Genomic DNA, 19,294 nt, shown 5'->3' on the forward strand with positions numbered 1-19,294 from the left:
TTGGCTGGCGGGGGGGCTTCTGAGGGGCTTCCCCCGCGGCGATGGCTGTTCCCGGCGGGGCCTGCAAGGCGCCATAGCCCGTGCCTCCGCCGGGAACCCCCGCCAGCCTCCCGGCGCACTCGGGGCCGCCAGCGGCCCAGCTGAACCCCGGCTCGAAGCATCTGCCCGCTGCCCGCGGTGAGCCCGGCCTTTCCGCAGGGGCGCCATGAGCGCGACGGACCGCTCTGCCGGGACCCCCCCTCGCTCCAGAAGGTAGTGTAGGTGTTGCCTCTCTAGTCACCCTGCGCCGAAACTGCTCTGCGGGCTCTGGCCCCAAAACTTTGCCCGTTCTGTCCGGTAGCCAGACGTTAAGGCACCGCTTTGTCCACTCTTGTGCGTGCTGTGCTTCCTTATCTTTATGCCTGTCTATTTCTGCTGTTCTTTAGTTCAGTAATAAAATATTTACTTTGTGTCTATATTACCTGTCTTCTTCTGTTGCTGTTATTTATTTTTTCTAAATGTGTTGTTTAAGGCATTTCTGGTGGGAAAGTTCCTACATGAAATAAACATATTATTGCATATTTAATACTTTCCTCTACTGCCAGGAGTTAGAGCTTGGCACATTTTCATGGATATAGCACACTGGGACTCTAATCTAAGCAGCTTTGGTGAGCAGTCCATAACAGTTACCACTGCCTCAGTGTCACCTACCAGATCACTTTATGATCAAAGTTCTGGCACTGGCTCCAGAATTGGATTCTGGACTATTTTTGCTAAGCAGATCTTTAGCAGAGAGGCTTCTTAGATTTAATTCTGTTACTCATAGCATCATTTTAAAAAAAAGTTGTTTGTCAGATCAACATAAATAACAAAAAGAATACTTTCCAAGTGAATTTTGAACTCTTGTGTGCATCTCTATTTGCAAATTTGGTGCTGGTTTGAGCAGATTAAATGTTTGAATGCAGTAAACATTACATATCTGATTTTTATTTTAAGCAATTACACATACATATTCTTGATTTGATTTATGTAATATTGGTAGGCATTCCATCTAGTACCTCAACATAAGATTTGAGAACTTGGAGGTTTCTATTTCACTATCGAGGGTGGACAAGCTATGTGGTTAAGAATGTCAAGTACACAAGAAAGGAAAGCATGTATATTCCTAGACCTACGCTTTAAATTGCGGTAGCTGGTGCATCAGCTCACCTGAATTATTGGCTTTATTCAACAGTCTTTCTTTAGAAAGTGTTTTTCTTTCTGGGTATCAGATAGTGATTCTGTCACAGGTTATGTCTTCCTGTTTATCTTGCAGTGGCTGTTGCTTCTAATTGCACAACAATGGACTTTTTGTCCTCTTTGGTGTCTCCTCCTTTTCTTTCCTCCTCTTCCTTTCAGGTTCACTCTCCCCAAATAACCTATGAGACTTTTGTTCCATGACATTTTTCTTTCTCCCTTCTCCATCAGTTGACCCCATCACCGCAGTATAGTAAGCCTGCAAGCTGTTTTACATCAAAGCTTTTGATTGTCCTAAATGCTGTGGTCTCCTGTTAATACCTGGAGCACAGACAAGCTAATCTACATTTAAAATTGAATCTGTGTTAAAACTGAAAATCTATTTTAAACTGTTTTAGAACTGTTTTTTTATTTTATTGTCCAAAGCTTACATGTCATTAGAAAATGTTTCTGTCCAGGCTGGCAACCCCCCATGTCTCTTCCAGATACACTAGTTCTCAGTCTCCAAGTCAGGAGGACTTTACTCCTCTCCCTTCAATCAATGAGCGTTTGGCCTTGCTTCGTCCTTCTCGGGAGCTGCTGGAGTACTACCGCAAGAAGATTGCTGACTTTGATGAGGAACATGAGGATTTGGTAAAAAGGCTGGAGAGATACAAAGAAACGTATGATGAGCAGGTTAGGAGAAGAGTTTTTTGAATTATGATCCTTGCGCAAACTTAATATTTTTCTTCAGCTGAAAATTTAGCACAGATGGTCTTAAGATTTGCCAGTAATGTGGTAGAACTCAGCCTAAGAAGAAATAAGTAGATACCAGGGTTTTATTGTAAAACCTAGCTGTCCGTCCTCTGCCAAATCAAAGGGAAACGTGCCTGTAGGATATTCTTCTATTCTTATCATAGTTTGGTTATGTCTTCACAGTGGGTTGTTTGTTTCTGTTTTTTCTTCAATTAAAGCCTGAGTTTAGATGTTGTGTTCCAATGTTGTCCAACTTCTTTCCCTTGTTTGTTACAGTGAAGAATGAGTGCTCTTTTGTCCAAATTTAATGAGCTTTGAGATACAGATATAATTCGTATTTACTGCAGTGGAATTCGTAAGCTTGGCCATAGGCTATTAAGCAGTAGTACTACACAGCAAATAAATGTGAATTTAAAAGAAACTCCAAAATGTAAAAATCTTTGCCTTTTTAACAGGAAGAAGTCTTACAGAATGTCTGTAACTTCAGTGCTCTGCTATGCCTTACAGCATACATCTGTCTCGCAGTCATCTTTGTAATTGTGAATGACCCTTTGGGAATAGAATGATCACTTCTGAAGTAGTTGAGGTACCTCCTCAAGTACTGGCCATGCTTGAAGCAGCCTGAAAGCTCACGGGAAATATGGGGCATACAAGTTACTTTCATTCAACATATGGGTAAAAAGAGGGGCAGGTTCCAAAATACTGCCTTCTCTCCTATGGGAATGGTTTTCTGAAAAGTTTGTTAGTTTTCCACGCCAGGGAGAAAATCATTATTGAAACTTAGTAACTAGCCAGATTTCTCACTACTAAATCATACAGATATTTTAATGGTTATTCTTCAGCAATTTCTTTTAAGAGCCAGTGCTATTACAGAGACTTTGCTAGGTTTTTGTTGATATCAGAGTCCCCAGACCTGTGCCACTGTGAGTGCAGAAGTGCAACCACTGGAAACTGAAGACCCTAGCTTAGGTTTTATTTCACTGCTGTATAGTGATAATAATTCTCAGGGCTCAGAACTCCCTGTTGAAACACTTCTTAATTTTTCCAATACTGCCCTCATCTGGTCAAATTTTGTAAGAGAATAAAATAATTCACTTGAACTGCCAGTCGTTCTATACCAGCTAGTTACAGGCTCAGGGTACAAGCAGCTTGAAGTTTGTAATTGTTGCTTGATGCTCTGTATCATTTCAAGTACCTCATTCTCTTCACCTAGCACAAATTGCAGTGCGAAGTGCGTCAGCGGGAAGAGGAGATTGCGGAGTTGCAAAAGGCTTTGAGTGATATGCAAGTCTACCTCTTCCAGGAGAGGGAACATGTCCTTCGTCTCTACTCAGAGAATGACCGGCTGAAAATCAGGTGTGCTGTCTTATATGGTGGGCTGGGTCACTGGCAATGGCAGTTGGATGCACTATGTTCTAGTTTTGATCCAGATCTGGAGTCTTCAGAGATGCAATTATGCCACACTTCCTGGAGGGGGAGGCTCCTATGAAATTGTACCAGTCTTGGAGGTGGAATGCAATCTGTTGGGCTGCTAAATATTGTTCTGCTTATTATTCCTCCTTTTCCAGTAGTAGAAGGAAGAGCAGAAGTTGAACATAGATTCATTTTTCAATTGTGAGTTGCCAGTTTGAATGTGGAAGTTCTGATTTGAGCAGGCTGGTGGGTTGATCTTGGCTGGATGCCAAGTGGCCACCAAGGTGCTCTATCTCTCTCCCTCCTCAGTTGGACAGGGGGAGAGAAAAATATGATGAAAGGTTCATGGGTCGAGATAAGGACAGGGATACCACTCACCAATTACCGTCACAGGCAAAACAGACTTGACTCGGGGCAATTAATTTATTACCAATCTAATCAGAGTAGGATAATGAGAAACTAAAATCCTAAACCACCTTCCCCCCATTCCTCCCTTATTCCTGGACTCAATTTCACTCCCAATTTCTCTACCTCCTTCCCCTGAGTGGTGCAGGGGGATAGGGAACGGGGTTTGCGGTCAGTTCATCACACGTTGTCTGTGCTGCTCCTTCCTCCTTGCTCTCTTCCCCTGCTCCAATGTCGGGTTCCTCCCACGGGAGACAGTCCTCCATGAACTTGTCCGACATGAGTCATTCCCATAGGCTGCAATTCTTCATGAACTGCTCCAGCCTGGGTCCTTTCCACAGGGTGCAGTCCTTCAGGAGCAGACTGCTCCAGCGAGGGTCCTTCCCAGGGTCACAAGTCCTGCCAGCAAACCTGCTCCAGCTTGGGCTCCTCTCTCTCCATGAGTCCACAGGTCCTCCCAGGAGCCTGCTCAAGCGTGGGATCTCCATGGGGTCACAGCCTCCTTTGGGTGCATCCAGTTGGTCTGGTGTGGGGTCTTCCACCAGCTGCAGGTGGATATCTGCTCCAACATGTCCCTCCATGGGCTGCAGGAGGACAGCCTGCCTCACCATGGTCTTCACCATGGGCTGCAGGGGAATATCTACTCTGGCGCCTGATGCACCTCCTCTTCCTTCTTCACTGACCTTGGTGTCTGTAGGGCTGTTTCTCTCACATGTTCTCACTCTTCTCTCTTCCAGTTGCTGCTGTGCATCAGTTTTTTCCCTTTCTTAAATGTGTTACAGAGGTGCTACCACCATCGCTGATTGGCTTGGACTTGGCCAGCAGTGGGTCCATCTTAGAGCTGGCTGGCATTGGCTCTGTCAGGCATGGAGAAAGCTTCTGGCATTTTCTCACAGAAGCCAACCCCTGTAGGCCCCCAGTACCAAAACCTTGCCATGGAAAACCAATGTACAGACCTTGCACCTGCCTGGCAAAACTTCCTCTATCAACCCTAAAACCACTTAAGCTTAAATAGAAAATACAGACCAAAGCAAATAATTTTCCATCACTCTATGAGATCATGTTGACAGCTACTTTCTTTCAATGCCATTTAGTTGGTGAACTGGAATATAACCTGCTGTACCAGACTAGTTGCCAGTGGTAAAGGAGTTCCCAGCCTTCTTCAGAACATTTGTGGGTGATAATATCAAGTTTTCAGTTAAAGTTTTAACAACTTAAGTCAAAATATGTGTTGGTGTGCTTTTGTACTTCTCAAGAGTGTGTCAAGAAGTCTAATACAGTCCTTAATCTGGTTTGCTTCAAGAAAAATGGGCACTTAATATCTGTTGAATGAAGTATCTGAAAGGATTTTAGGTAGTTCATAATTCTGGAATGCAAATTCTTTACCACTGTGTGCTATTGCTGTATCAGCCTGTGTAGTATTGTCATATTTGAAAAGAAGAATGCTTCCCAATGCTGGTAGAATTGGTGGTGTTCTTATTATATCAGCAATGTCAGTAATGTCTTTGGGAGTTTCTTTTAAAAGTGGTATTCTCAAGAACTGCAACAGTTTGGAAAACTTGTAAACATTAACGTGTAAACTAGAAAAACAGTGTGTCACGGTGTCTTGATTTACTGAAAAATAGCAATGTGCTGACCACTTTCTTTGAATTCCAGGGAATTGGAGGATAGAAAAAAAATTCAACATCTCCTGGCTTTAGCAGGAACAGACAAAGGAGAAGTTACATATTTTCACAAGGAGCCTCCACATAAGGCAAGTTCCATTTTTCTGTAGCTTTTGATTGTAACATGAAGATCTGTACCCCAGAGGCTGACCACAGACCAGATCTGTCCCACAAGTCAAAAGTTGCTAAATGAGCCCAAAGCAGGAAGGATCTCTAGCAACACTGGGCTTTAGTATAGCTGATGAGTAGGAACAAGCATGCCGGAAGTAGGTCCTCTTAGCATCAGTCTCCTGCTACCTTCAAAACATAGCTCCAGATCAGCCTTCTAAATGTCAGATAGGAGTCTGAAGCCATCTGGCAAATGGTCATTGAGAAGTTGGAGAGAACACCACAAAGAGAAAAAGAAAAAAAGTGCAGAAAATAACCAGGTGTGGTGTTTGAAGATCAGCTATCTCAAAGTGCCTGTCTCATAGGGCCTCTAAAGAGCAAAGCAGTGTTGAGGTTGCTGCAGCAGTTTTCCTGGGCAGGGAACTGCAGAAGAGCCATCCCCTCGAGGCAGTATTGTATCACATATTTCAGAAATAATGTCAAATGGATTAAATAGCGGTATATATGAAGTGCAGTGCAGTTGAATCTACTTAAGAAAATCATGAATGATTTGGACATGCAGAGACTATGATGGAATATAGGTTTTATCTTAGAAATAAGGTGCAGAAAAAGGCTGCAATATCCTACATTGTTTGTGGTTGCTATGTGCTGCTCAAGCAGTTAAAAAGGCTCGCAGAAGCTTTAAAATTCCCTGATACAGGGTAGCTTTAAAATTAGATCTATCATATAGCATCGACTTCAAGATAAGTATTGGGGTTATAACCCGCTCCCTCATGGCCTCTTGTTTTTAGGTGGGTTTCAGTTCAACAGTTGAGTTGTTTCAATAGTTTTATCGGTTAGCTTTTATCCCAGGCTTGTTCATAGCTTCAGTGAATGTGCTGATAAATCAAGCTTCATGTTTCTCTGTCTTGCTAAGGCAAGGAGGAGTATGTAAGAAGGAAATAACATAATCTTCATCTTCACCTTCCCTCTTCTCCTCTCTGTCCCCAAAATGCTCCTTTGCTGATTTTCATCCTAATGAAGCCAGCAAACGCAGAATTACTTTCCAGTTGTTTTGGTGGGAAAAAAAAAAAGAGGCAGAAATGGTAAAACTCAGCCATGATAAAGGAAACTTTTCAACACAGACATTACACTTGTGAATGTCTTCCTTCTCTTGTGGTAGAAGTAAGGTAATGCCGTTCTTTTGGATATCTCATTTTACTCTTTAAGATTTGTTCTTGACCATTGCAACTTTGGTGAAGTCAGATGTTCAGCTGAGATATTTAATCTTGTTTCTATAGGTTACTGTTCTGCAAAGGCCAGCTAAATCCAGAGATCCGCATGAGCGAAATGATACTTCTAGAACAGGTACTACACCGAGCTGATCTAACAGCAGCTCAGCTATTGATACGTGTTTCTCTGTGTGTTTGTGTCCAGTATACCAAAATAATTTCTTACTGTGAATACTTTGGTATGTCTCTGAGTTCCTTAAACGTATCCATGGGTGTATACATATACATGCAGTACTCTTGGCGTCCCTTCAAAATAACTTGAGCTGGTTCTCATGTCCGTCATCTGCCCACTTAAGGAAGAGGCTGGTATGACTGTGGAATGGCTGTTCTGGGACTATACAGCTACCACCAATTGGACAGGCACCCTTAGCCACAGCCGTTCCAAGGTGTGTGTTCTGCCTGCCTTTAGTGTACACAGCAGTGCGAATCTGTATGCCTGCTTACTGACTTTCTCTTTTGAAAGAACTGCCTTTTCCAAATTGACTGGAATTAGCTAGCAGGCTCAAAACTCATTCAAGGTTTGATGTTTGCGCACCTGTGTCATCTGCCTATTCATCATTTATTTAAGAAAATTTAAGATTGCTTTCTATACATGCCAAAAAGATTAGTAGGTTGACTAAATATTGTGGTGTGATAGTGTGGGATAAAGTTATGCAATCACCATAAGTTCTGAAACTCTTTTTATCCAGCTAGTCCTTCTGGAAGTCCTTGTGACTGTAGCACTGGCAAGCTTTTTCCTGTTCCTGTAGGCTAGCCAGCACATAAAATATTTCATTCTTGGAAAGGTACTGCAGGTAGATTGGAAAACCCATTTCTAATTCTGTTAAATTTCTGCAATAGGCACGAAGGAGAGCACTTCAAAACCAGCAGCAAAAGGAGAGAAACCAGAAAGTTCTGAGAGGTATCAGAGAGACAATCAAACACTCCTACTTCAGGTAAAAACATTTGCTAACTGATGGACATAGTTCCTGGCTGTCCAGGAAATGATGATAGACAAATATGCTGTCTGCTTATATAAGATGTAGACATACCGATTTTATCAGTCCCCACATCTTACTATGGATTCCCACTTTCTATGAGTTTACTTAGCTGTTTCTTTGTGATGAATGTAGGCTTAGATTTAAGAACTTGGGTCTGATTCTGAAAGGTTTACATAAGCAGATCTTCCAGTAATGTCAGCTGGAATGTGTTACCCTTAACATCAATTAGACATTCTATATTTATCTCCCATAATTTGGTTGTGGCTATCAATTTACATTAAACCCATGGAAGATCTGCAGAGTTGGGTATTTTGTGGAAGTCTGACAAAAGCAATGTGTCTGAGACTGAATTAGGCAGCCCTGATAAGATGCACTAGTGCAATGAAATGTTCCCTTTGCTAGACTTCTGTGAAAGATAGGGTGTGGATAGCATGACAGAATGAAAGATAAAATGTACAGCATCATGAATTGGGGAAGATGCCAGAAGCTGTATGGAAAGCAAGAGGAAGGATGAGTCAAGAAAAGCAAATTAAAGAGCAAACTTGTACAGTGTACAGATTTTTATTTTTTAATTTTTTTTTTGTTCAAGGCCAGTGGTAACTGACCTAGTGGCCAGTTAGCTGTCTGAAAACATTTATTCTGCAGCAAAAGCATCATACAAAAAAATCGCCATAAAAATAAGCCTTCTAAATACGCACTAAGTTTTTTCAGATAGTTTCTTACACATAGGCCAGATGCGCATTTTTCAATAACTTGTTCCAATTTGTCTCCCTGACTATGTGCCCTAGATCAAGATTCTTTGCATCCCTCTCATTTGCTTGTTGTCTTGTTTACATTTAGTGATTCATTCTGGTTGAGTAATTTCTTTTGTTCAAGGTATGTGGACTTGCTGCTTTCCTAGTAATTAGGTATTTTTATATCACTATTTCACTGGAAGGTGGTAGCATAGGGGCAGAAGTGTATATGTATATTCCACAGGATTTGTCACATCCTATGTGCAATGTAAATCTTTCCAATATCTTCTATCGATTGTTGCTGTTTGTAATATGCCTGTCTTGCCTGTAGCATTTTTTTTCTTAAAATAGTCTATTTGTCTGAAATACTTAGCATTAAAACAAAAATAAAAATTTCAGAAATTAGAAGTCTCAGGTATCATCAAGTAGAACCTTTCATCTGAATCTTGGAATTTAAAAGAGACTTGCAAGGACAAGAGCAGAGCTGCTGTGAGGTCTTATTCAGTAATGTCTCTTTATGCCTATTCAGGTGGAGGCCCTGCAAGCTCAGATAGAAGAACAGACACGATTATCCAAGGAACAGTTTGAGGCACTACTAGAGGACCGGCGGATTCACATGGAGGAAGCTCAGGTCCAGCATCAGAGGGACCAGGACAAGATCAAAACTATAACAGATAAGTGAGTGTGAGAGAGTGACTGTGATGTAGTCATGAGAAGAGAAGGGAACAATAAAAATATTTTGGTTTTTAGTATGTTGCTTTCTGCAGCAGGCAGAAAAGCAAATTATGCAGCCATCTGTTTGGCAGTGTGTGTGGAAGTAGAATAATGGAGTAATCTACATATTAAAAATCCTATTTCGCATTGGAAGAATATCACTTCTTTCATTAGATGAGAAGAGCTAAACTCATTAGGAAAGCACCTATCTTTTTCTTCCATGTGTTGTGGTTTAGGCCAAATTGGCTACTGGGGACCTGGGGGACCCCAGATGGGACCGACAGATGCTTCCCTCTACCCCTCTTCAAAGAGAGAGGCAGAGGAGGGAAAAAGAGATGTATGAGTTTAGAAGGAACTAAACTACTTTAATGAAATATTCATAATAAGATAAAAAGAAATGATGAAATATATACAAAACCGTGTCAAGCTCCCGAGATGACAATCATGAAACCAGCTGGCACTGGGGCAGTCCCAGGCTGGACTCAGTGATGGATGGGAACTGGATTCTGGATCTGCATTCAGGATCAGGATCAAAGGCAGACAGACAGAGTCCTCCTTAGACGTCGGCCATTGCAGGAAGAGAGAGAGCTGACCCTTTGATCCCTCAGCTTTTATACTGAGCAGAGGGAGATGGGATAGGATACCCTGTTGGTCAGTTTTGGGTCACCTGTCCTGTCCGCTCCTCCCCGCAGGTGGGACCCCACTATGCTTTTCTGCTTCCGACCCTCCAACAGGGCAAATAACAAAGTTGGCTGCCTTGGGTATTACAGCAATAAGTATAAGCAAGGTCTGCATACCATGCCTGGGCATCAGCTATAAACAATTGGTCTTATCACTCTGAGAGAGTGAACATTGTCGGCACAATATGCTGTTAATTTCAGTAGTTAGAAGAGGCCCAGCTAAGAAGCGAAGTTACTGAACAAAATTGGTCCTGTTTTACCTCAAACCAGGACACATTGCTTCTTTCAACTTGCAATGATGACTGAGGAAATTAAGGGAGGAACTAGGAGGGAAGTTAATTAACTCTACTGGGATCCCTTTTTACAGACTCCATAAGACCCAAAATCTCTTATATGAGAGTACCCGTGACTTTCTCCAGCTCAAGTTTGATGCTCGAGCCAATGAGAAAGCATGGATGGCAGAGAAGGACAGTCTGTTGAGGAAACTTGACAAAGATCTGGATCAGCTTATCAGCAAGGAGCCAGGAAGAGAGAAGAAGCAGAGAGATACCAAGAAGATGCTTCGAGCAGATGATGGGGCTTCGAAACTCCACAGCAGAGAAATGAAGGTAATTTTTTGTCCTAGGTAGAGGCTCTTTAACAGTTTTTGATTAGAATAAGTCCTTTCAATTGATGTCCCCCAGCTCTTATACAGTAGTCAGGATTTTTATAGAATCATAGAATGGTTTAGGTTGGAAAGGACCTTGAAGATCATTGAGTTCCACCTCCCACTAGACCAGGTTGCCCAAGGCCATGTCTATCCTGGCCTTGAACACCTCCAGGGATGGCTCCTCAACAACCTCTTTGGGCACTTCTAGTGAGAAGTTGGGAGATCTGAAGTGGGTAAACAGACAATAAGGAACTGGAAAGTAAACAGGCAGTAGGGATTTTTTTTCAGCTACCTCTGAATGCAGATGTTTCTGAAATGCAGTACTGGGCAGGCAGCTGTGAAAAGGGAAATTGCAGCATTAATTGAATATTTTTTAAGGGGAAGAGGAGAGGGTTCTTTACCTGATGCTGAGCAGTTATGCAGAACTGATAACCTAATTAAAAGGCTTTGGTAATGGAAGTGGTGTTAGAATATTGTCCTTACCTACTTACTTCATCAGCTGTAGCTCCAGTTGTTAATTTTTATTTGCCTGTCATATTGTCAATCTATCGCTCTTGCTTTTGCACAGCAGGGGAAATTGTGACCACTGGCTTTTTGAGTTGATTCTTTCTGTTCCTCCTATGTCTTAGTCACTGCAAGAACAGCTAATGCAGGAACAGCGCCTATCAAACATGTATAGACAGCAGTGTGTCACCCTGGAAGATGAGCTGGCTAGGATTCGTGAGGAGGGAGATCTTGGCAGAGAACTCTTTAAGGTAATTAGCCTGTAATCATCTGCTAGCTATGTGATGATCTTGCGGCCTTTATTTTGTATACCCTATTGAGTTTTCATCTCCATAGAAACGCTCAGAAAAGATGGGGAAGCGCCTGAAGCTGATTACTCAGCGATATGAGGCCTTGGAAAAACGTCGTAATATGGAAGTGGAAGGCTTCAAGAATGACATTAAACAGCTTCGGCAGAAGCTGAAAGATGTAGAGAACCAGCTTTTTAAGGTAATAGCTAAGCATTTCTGAGACAGACTATTACAGTCTTACCCTATAGAGGTGTATTCTCAGTATTTAAATGCAAAATTTCCCTAGAGTTAAGGAAATAATTTCTTTCCTAAGTGCTCCTTTAGATATTAATATTTGACAAAACTTACCCTCATGTATTTTATGAAGCAAGAAATATTTGTCTTTGTTAATCAGTCAGGCACCAAGCTTGCCAGGAGCTGTCCTGATTATACAGTAGCTGTGTATTTTTGTTGCAACTCTGAAAAGTTCTTATTTGATCCCTGTAGCCCACTTAGCTGTTTTAAAATTGCAAGCCAGTAAAGTAGTTTTTATTTGCAGGATATACTTCTGAAACAATGATGATTAGTTTTCTTTCTGTGGGCCATAGAGTTTGGGTTTGTTCCAGTAAGAGGCAGATAATTGACTACTAGATATTGTGAATATTCTATTTATTCCCTTGTTAATATCTCATTTGTAACTGCAAAAATCACTGCAGAAACAATGGCTGGAAATTGAAGCTGTGTACTCTGTAGTACCTTCCAGATGTGTAGATGAACATCGGAACAGCTTAGAAGGGAAGCCACAGCCTTGAAAATTAATTGGAGTTTAGAATGAGGTATTTATCCAAGATATGCTTGAGAGGATGATCTAGGCATAGTGTTTGCCCAGCTGACTCTCAGGAGTCTGGCAGTGCCACCAACTCACTTGTTTTCTCTACTTTTGGTGCATAGTTCAGTTTAGAGTAGTGCATTTGTCTTCACTAAAGGCTTTGATTATTTATTTGGGGGGGGGGTGGTGGTGGTGTTTAAACTTTATTCTTTAAGGACTAAGCAGCATATGTGAATGGGGAAAAATTGCCTAAGATACCTTTACTACAGACCTGTATGTTTTGTAATGTATATGGGTGTGCTCTTGTGTTCTTAATTTGTTAACGCTTTTAACCACAAGAGGGCAGAGGAACAAAATACTTGCTAGAAATCTCCAGAGTGATGTTTAAATCCTTCTCATCACTTGAGGTCAAAACGACTACAGATGACTAAATTTCCTGATTTGCATATTAAAATCTTTGACTAAGAACTACATGATGACAATGAGACACCCTAAAGAGTCAAGAGAAGAGAGGGCTTTGAGAGCAGCTTCCAAGGCAGTGCTGCTCTGCCATTGAAAGTGACTGGGCTGGCGTGTTACCCATTTCCAGTGTGACAGGAAAAGGCAGCCGTGGCTACCTTGCCATCAGGAATTCTGATTATCCAGCGGCCTTTGTTCAGCTCAGCACAGGCCATATGGCATGGCCTGAGACCAGGCGTTGTGCTTGAACTGCTCTTGAATCGTATGCAGTTCAGAAGGCAGCAGGTTGGCCACAGCAGTTAAACCACCGCTAGTTCTAATAACAGAAGGTGACAAAATATCATCATATCAGGTGAGGTACTTAGAACTAGATAAAAGTTAGTTAATAAATATTTTAACTTGGCTCTTTTTGTGGGTCTCTACGTAATACAGGAATTAGGAAGGAGTCAACAGGTTATGGGTAAACCTGATTGTATTCTATCTAGATTTCTTCCTCGCCAGTAATATAACACCGTAATGCATGAAAGCTTTGTTCTTTATTTTTGGTTCTGGAGCACCTTTCTACTGGTGATATGCATTAGCCTAGCAATATTAGCTTAAGCGTCCTCTTTGTCAGCTACAAAGGGTCTCCTCTAGAGTTTTCTTTTTTGTATCCTCATCATAATACTCTCTAAATTGTATTCTGTATAGCTTTGTTTTTCTTCATCTGTGTTTCTTTTCCTTTTTAGGTGACTCTGAATGTCGGACCAGACCAAGATCTTGCAATTCTACACGAAGTCCGCCAAGGAAACAGACTAACACGTAAAATTCAAGGAGAACTAAAGAATTTAAAAGCAAAAATCTATGGCTTAGAGAATGAACTACGGATCTGCTGAAGCTGAGGTATTAGCTGGCATCCTAGTTTTAGGAATGGGACATTGCTAGCCTGGAATAGTCATATGTGAGAGCAGCTCCTCCCTGTCTGTTTCCTGGCATCCACTGACAGAAGGCTTGAGGAAATATGCAGTTAATGTCATAACATTGTACATGAGCCATTCCTAACGTGCCAGATTATATTGCTGTTTCATCTGAGAGATGGCATCTGATAAGACTGACATGGAAAGTACATGATGACTGATATATCAGGGATATGCTTATGACTTCATCTTACCTTCCTATCTGTGGTAGGGGTCAGTGTGTACTGACCTTCACCTTTATTTGGAGCATGTTATAAACCACATATATGATTTTAATGAAATTAATCATGGAAGGATGTAGTTCAGGATCTGAACTGCTTGACTGACCTCTTCGTATGTGAGAAGCCGCTTTTAAAATGGTTTAAATGATTACTGTTTTGGTGCTTAGGCACTTCAGGATGTAACTGGAAATTTTCTTTGAAAAAGACCGCATACAGAAAGTACGTACTAAAGTGTATTAGATCTCACTCTCCCCTTGACAGTATAACTGTTTTTATATGGCTTCCCTTTGCTTAGTTCTAACCTAATTGGGACAAACCGGCTGATTTAATATGGTGGAAAAAGATAAGCTGTTACAGAACTCATCTGCAAGAACCAGCAACATCTACACTTGTTTTGAATGATGGGGGGGGGGGAGGGAAATACAACACTATTGAGAATCACCTTCTTGTCCCCTTCCTCCCAGTTTATCTTGACACACAGAGGAAGCCCATAATAAAAGGCACCTATTATCTTCCTCAACCACCATATCTTTGTAGCTTTAAACAATGTGATGGTCAGTACCAACAAATCATGGTCAACTTCTGCTCCAGCCAGTTGTTGCTACTGAAATTGTGGTGGAAGAGCAGGCGCCTAGTTGCTACATGATAAATATAACTCTAGCTATATGATGACTGGTTTTGTACCAGACATCAGGACATCGCAATTCTAGAAAACAGATGAAATCATGAAAAGTGTTACAACATGGCTTCAGCCTAGTTTGTAATTGCAGGTATTCATGCTTTTACTGTAGCATCAGCAAATCTTGTCCACCTTGTAGACTGAGAGCAGATCTGCATTGGAAAAGGGATTTCAGTGCCTCTGTTTCCTACTGTACCTTTCCTACCTCGTTAAACGTGACAGAAGCAGAATAATATCTTTCTCAAGTATACACCTACAGGCTACCAGCACTTCTTTTCCTGTTGAAAAGAACTTAGTGTGTGAAAGCTGGCAGTTTCTTTTGGACATGGTAGTGGCCAGGGAGGTCCTCGTTCAGTGTTTGGGAGAGATAGATATGCAAAAGATGGGTTTTGTGCTGTCAAAATTTGGAGAAAGAATTGTTTTTATAGTGGGAGGGGAAATTCTCTTAAGTCAAGGCCCGCTTCAATTTTGTATCTCTTTTTGTGACGAGCTTGCTGTACCTTATGGTCCTGTGCTGTGGCTTTTATTTTGTATGTGTTCTTGAGGTCAAATTCATCACAAACAGACTTTAGTGTGGGTGGCTGACAATCTGTACCTGAATGCTCAACTACTACTGCAATTTACAAGAGGCTGTTTTAAAGTGTGTTGCACTAATTAGTTTAGCTGAAAATGCTGAACTGGTTCAGAAAGCGATTGATGTGGACAGTTGAGAAAGGTTATTAAATAATGCTATCCATCATTTAGTCTCACTCTTAGTTGACTAGTACTTTCTCAGATAAGTCTAGCTAATTAAAACAGGTTTGTATGTGAAATAACATGCTACTGGTTTGAAGATAAGGTAACAAAGTTATCACAGGTCCTGGAAGGCTGCTCCTGAAAATTGCTACGTAATGAAGTATTAGCCACTTATTCAGCAGGATCCATCTACTTAAATTCAGCTGATGGGAAACTAGTAAAAAGGTCTCTTGCACTTATAGAAACAAATGAATTTCTATTTATTTTCAACTCTTCCAAGCTAAAGAATTGTCTATGAAATTACACTTTCCTCACTTGAAAGCCATGAAGCGTGTCTGGATAAAGACTGGAGGCTTTGACATTCAGGTTTGTAAGACTGGGAGGAAATAATTGGGGGAAGAAGGATGTAAATGTTTAATTTCCTGCCTTCCTCACCAGTATTCCTTATTACTTGAAAGACTGAACAGAATAAAATGGCAACATTCCTAATATATCTGCTGGTGTGTCAAAATCAAAGTGCAGCTTGACCTTCATTCTTAGTTTGTCACTAGGCTACGAACCCTTCCTATTCAGGGATCGGGGTGGGGGGGAATTACGGTAGTGCTGATCTGTAAGTCCGTTTTATTTGGAAGCTTGAATATTTGTCCAAAGGCAGGAAGTGCAAAGTATTGTACATGCTCTTTCTGTGTGACATCGTGTGATCATGTGAAATGTTGCTTTATGTTGCCAAAACAAATGTGAACCTTCAAGCCAAGAATTGCTTTAAAAAGCCAAGTGCTTTCTACCACTGACAACTACCCTTTAAGATGTCAGTAAAGATTTATTGGCGTTTCCAAGAGGGTTTCCTGAAAAAGTTTCCAAGACCCATATTAGTCAATTTTCTTCCACAGATTTTGGGTAGAAAACAAAAAATGGCTTTCACTCCAAAGACTGATTAGCTTTTTTGCTATTTTAAGTTAGTAATGTGTGACTTGTATCATTTCAATACAACTAAATGCCAGGTTATATATGTAGGAGCACAGAATTTGAAAGCTCTCCAAAACGGCTGATTCTTGGAATAGGGAGACTATCCTATAGAGGATTGAAGGTTAGAACTGGACAAATGTTCTTATTGTGAGCCAAGATACTAAAATGTTGTGTAGCCCTTTTTTAGGTAAGGAAGGAGTGCATGCATGTTGGAAGGGATGTTGAAATATTGGGTAGGGCACAGAACCACAGATGATTCAGCAGAAGAGAAAAGGTTGTGCAAGACCTCATATTGTATTACATTAAGAAGACTGATTAATATACGTGTATCTTGAAGATGAAAAACTACCAAAGATGCCTCTATCCCAGCAGAGAAAGGCAGAGCAAGAACCAGTAGCCTGAATCTGAAGTTAAAAACGTGTGGGTTTGGCTTTCTTTATTAACAGAAAGATTGAGCTCTTTCCGTCATTACAGCAAACTATTTGTGGAGGTAACAAATTCTCCATCTCTGTCTTCAAATAAAAACAATGATTGCAACTCTGGAGAAGGTAGCTTGTTTTAATAAGTTACTGGGTTTGACACGTTAGAACTTAATGAAATATAATGACGTGAACTAACAGGAAATCATTTAATGGTCCCTTCTGGCTTTAAACTTATGATTTATTTATATGCAATATTTGTAGGAGTTTTTCAGTACTCATGCAGTTGCCTTAATTATAAGAATATATCCTGTGTCAGCTCACTCTAGACAGCAAGGTTACACAAGGTAAAAAAAACAAAACAAAATTAAAAAAAAAAACCCTCATGATGTTCCTATACCACAACTTGCAGTAATTCCCAAATTAATTAATGCTGTGACTGTGCTTAGAAAGTCAGATTAACAGCAGCTACAGATCTGATAGCTGGCAGAATACATCTAAATAGTACTATCATATATACTTGTATGCAGTGGCTGTACTTAAATCGCTTATGTGAGTAGTAGTACCACTACAGAAACACACATTTTACCAGTATGGATGGACTCTGTGTGCAGCCTAATATTCTGGAATTGTAATTTCTGTGTGTACGCCAGGAAGTAATTCTTTGATAATCAGATACTTTTTTTAAAACTGGCTGGGAGCAACATCCCTGTGTACTTTGTTCTGGTAGATCTGTTCATATTTGTGAAAAGCTATGTCGTTCAGGCTTTTAATTACAGCTCACAAACACATTTAATTCTGCTACACTGGAGTGTATTTGTGCCTGCTCAGTCAAAATGCTAACAAAGGTGTCTCATTTGTCCCCATTCAAAGTGGCATCACAACTCATTTGTATATAAGGAACATTTTAAGATCTTTTCAAATGCCAGATTCTGCACCTAGGACAGAGTAACACTGGGCACAAGTGTAGACTGGGAGAGCAGTGGCTGGAGAGCAGCCCTGCAGGAAGGGGTCCGGGGGTGCTGGTGGGCAGCAGTCTCAACAGGAGCCAGCAGGGTGCCATGGCAGCCACGAGGGCAAACTGCACGCTGGGCTGCATCAAACACAGCATCGCTGGCCGGGCAGAAGAGGGGATTATCCCCCTGTATTCAGTGTTGGTGCGGCCTCACCTTGAGCATTGTGTGCTGTTCTGGGCCCCACCATTTAAGAAGGCTGTGAATGTCCTTGAATGTGTCCAGAGGAGGGCAAGAAAGCTGGTGAAAGGCCTGGAAGGCATGTCCTGGGAGGAGCGGCTGAGGACACAGGGTTTGCCTAGTTTGGAGAAGGGGAGGCTGAGGGGTGACCTCTTTGCTCTCTACAGCTTCCTGAGGAGGGGACATGTAGAGGGAGGCACTGATCACTACTTTGCTGTAGGAAGTTCCATCAAAACATGAGGAGGGACTTCTTTACTTGGAGGGTGGCAGAGCACTGGCACAGGCTGCCCAGAGAGGTGGTGGAGTCTCCCACTCTGGAGACATTCAAAACCCGCCTGGACGCCATCCTGTGCAACCTGCTGTAGGTGACCCTGCTCGGGCAGGGGGGTTGGACTAGATGATCTCCAGAGGTCCCTTCCAACCCTGACCATTCTGTGGTTCTCCCTGGGATCCAGTGATAGGACATGTGGGAATGGTTCAAAGCTGTACCAGGGGAGGTTCAGACTAGACGTGAGGAAGCATTTCTTTACCGAGAGGATGGTCAAACCCTGGAACAGGCTTCCTAGAAAGGTAGTCGATGCCCCGAGCCTGTCAGTGTTTAAGACGCGTTTGGACAGTGCTCTTAACAACATGCTTTAACTTGGTCAGCCCTGATGTGGTCAGACACTTGGAACTAGATGATCATTGTAGGTTCCTTCCAACTGAAATATTCTATTCTTTCTATTTTTTCTGCAATATTTTTGCTTTTATATTCCCAAGTTGCTTTGAATTTTAAAAAATAACCCTTTTACCCCCTGAACAGTTATTCTTAAATTTGCAGGTCTAGCTGTAGAAATATACACATTTTATAGCCTGTGGACTGGGATTATGTACCAAAACAAATTTGGATGTGGTGTAGAAGGCATGAGAGGTGAAAGCTGCAATGATTCCTTTTGGCTGCTGTGTTCAGAGGGCTTAGGCACAAAGAACAAGGTTTATTTCAATTCTTACGTTGCATCAAAAGTTTAAGACTTTCTGTCGAAACAGGCCATCAGAGGTAACTGGAATTTAACCCACTAGCAGGAAACATTTCTGCTATGACTGAAGTACTTGAGAAGAATCGGGTGGAATTCTGGTATTTCCCATTTGGCACCAAAGGAACAGTTTGGAGAAAGGGCATCTTTGATTATGAGTTAGAGTGGATGCCCTTCAAGAAAGCTCAAAAAATATAGCTTTGTCAAAACAGCCCTCAATGGGGTTAACTATTCACTTACACTGACTAAATTGCATGTTTTAAGAATTGCGATGCTGTTGGGTTGTGGACAGATTACAAATGTGTAAATATGGACTTTGGGGTTTTTTTATTCAGAAAACCCAGAGAGGCTTTCGACACGGAAGTCTTTCAATGTTAACGCAAGACAATGATTAACTACGCAGGCGTGAAGGATTTCATTGTTGAAATGGGTTCAATTTGAATAAAACACTCTGGATTTACCCTGGTGAAGCATGTCCGGGAT

At 41.5% G+C, this 19,294-nt stretch overlaps 1 protein-coding gene across 2 annotated transcripts; it reads left to right on the top strand.

Annotated features, from left to right (window-relative positions):
* Positions 1–205: 205 nt before the first annotated feature.
* Positions 206–13,535, top strand: CCDC77 (coiled-coil domain containing 77). 2 transcript variants are annotated; one of them, XM_009879623.1, is made up of 11 exons: positions 206–252; positions 1,674–1,890; positions 3,164–3,306; positions 5,425–5,521; positions 6,821–6,887; positions 7,652–7,746; positions 9,055–9,203; positions 10,287–10,527; positions 11,198–11,323; positions 11,409–11,561; positions 13,358–13,535. In XM_009879623.1, exons 1-11 carry the CDS (start codon positions 206–208, stop codon positions 13,502–13,504), a joined length of 1,482 nt encoding a protein of 493 aa, XP_009877925.1. In that variant the 3' UTR covers positions 13,505–13,535. The 2 variants fall into 2 exon arrangements, with proteins under 2 accessions (XP_009877925.1, XP_009877926.1); XM_009879624.1 differs by lacking the exon at positions 206–252 and having other exon boundaries at positions 1,660–1,890.
* The last annotated feature ends 5,759 nt before the right edge of the window (positions 13,536–19,294 follow it).

The sequence above is a fragment of the Charadrius vociferus genome, unplaced genomic scaffold, assembly GCF_000708025.1.
Source record: "Charadrius vociferus isolate BGI_N301 unplaced genomic scaffold, ASM70802v2 scaffold90, whole genome shotgun sequence".
Taxonomy (NCBI): Eukaryota; Metazoa; Chordata; class Aves; order Charadriiformes; family Charadriidae; genus Charadrius; species Charadrius vociferus.

Coding starts and splice junctions, on each gene's coding strand:
- CCDC77 (XM_009879623.1), top strand. CDS start 206: ATGAGCGCGACGGACCGCTCTGCCGGGACCCCCCCTCGCTCCAGAAG. Junction 5,522..6,820: donor ACAAGGAGCCTCCACATAAG/GCAAGTTCCATT, acceptor TTGTTTCTATAG/GTTACTGTTCTGCAAAGGCC. Junction 6,888..7,651: donor AAATGATACTTCTAGAACAG/GTACTACACCGA, acceptor TTTCTGCAATAG/GCACGAAGGAGAGCACTTCA.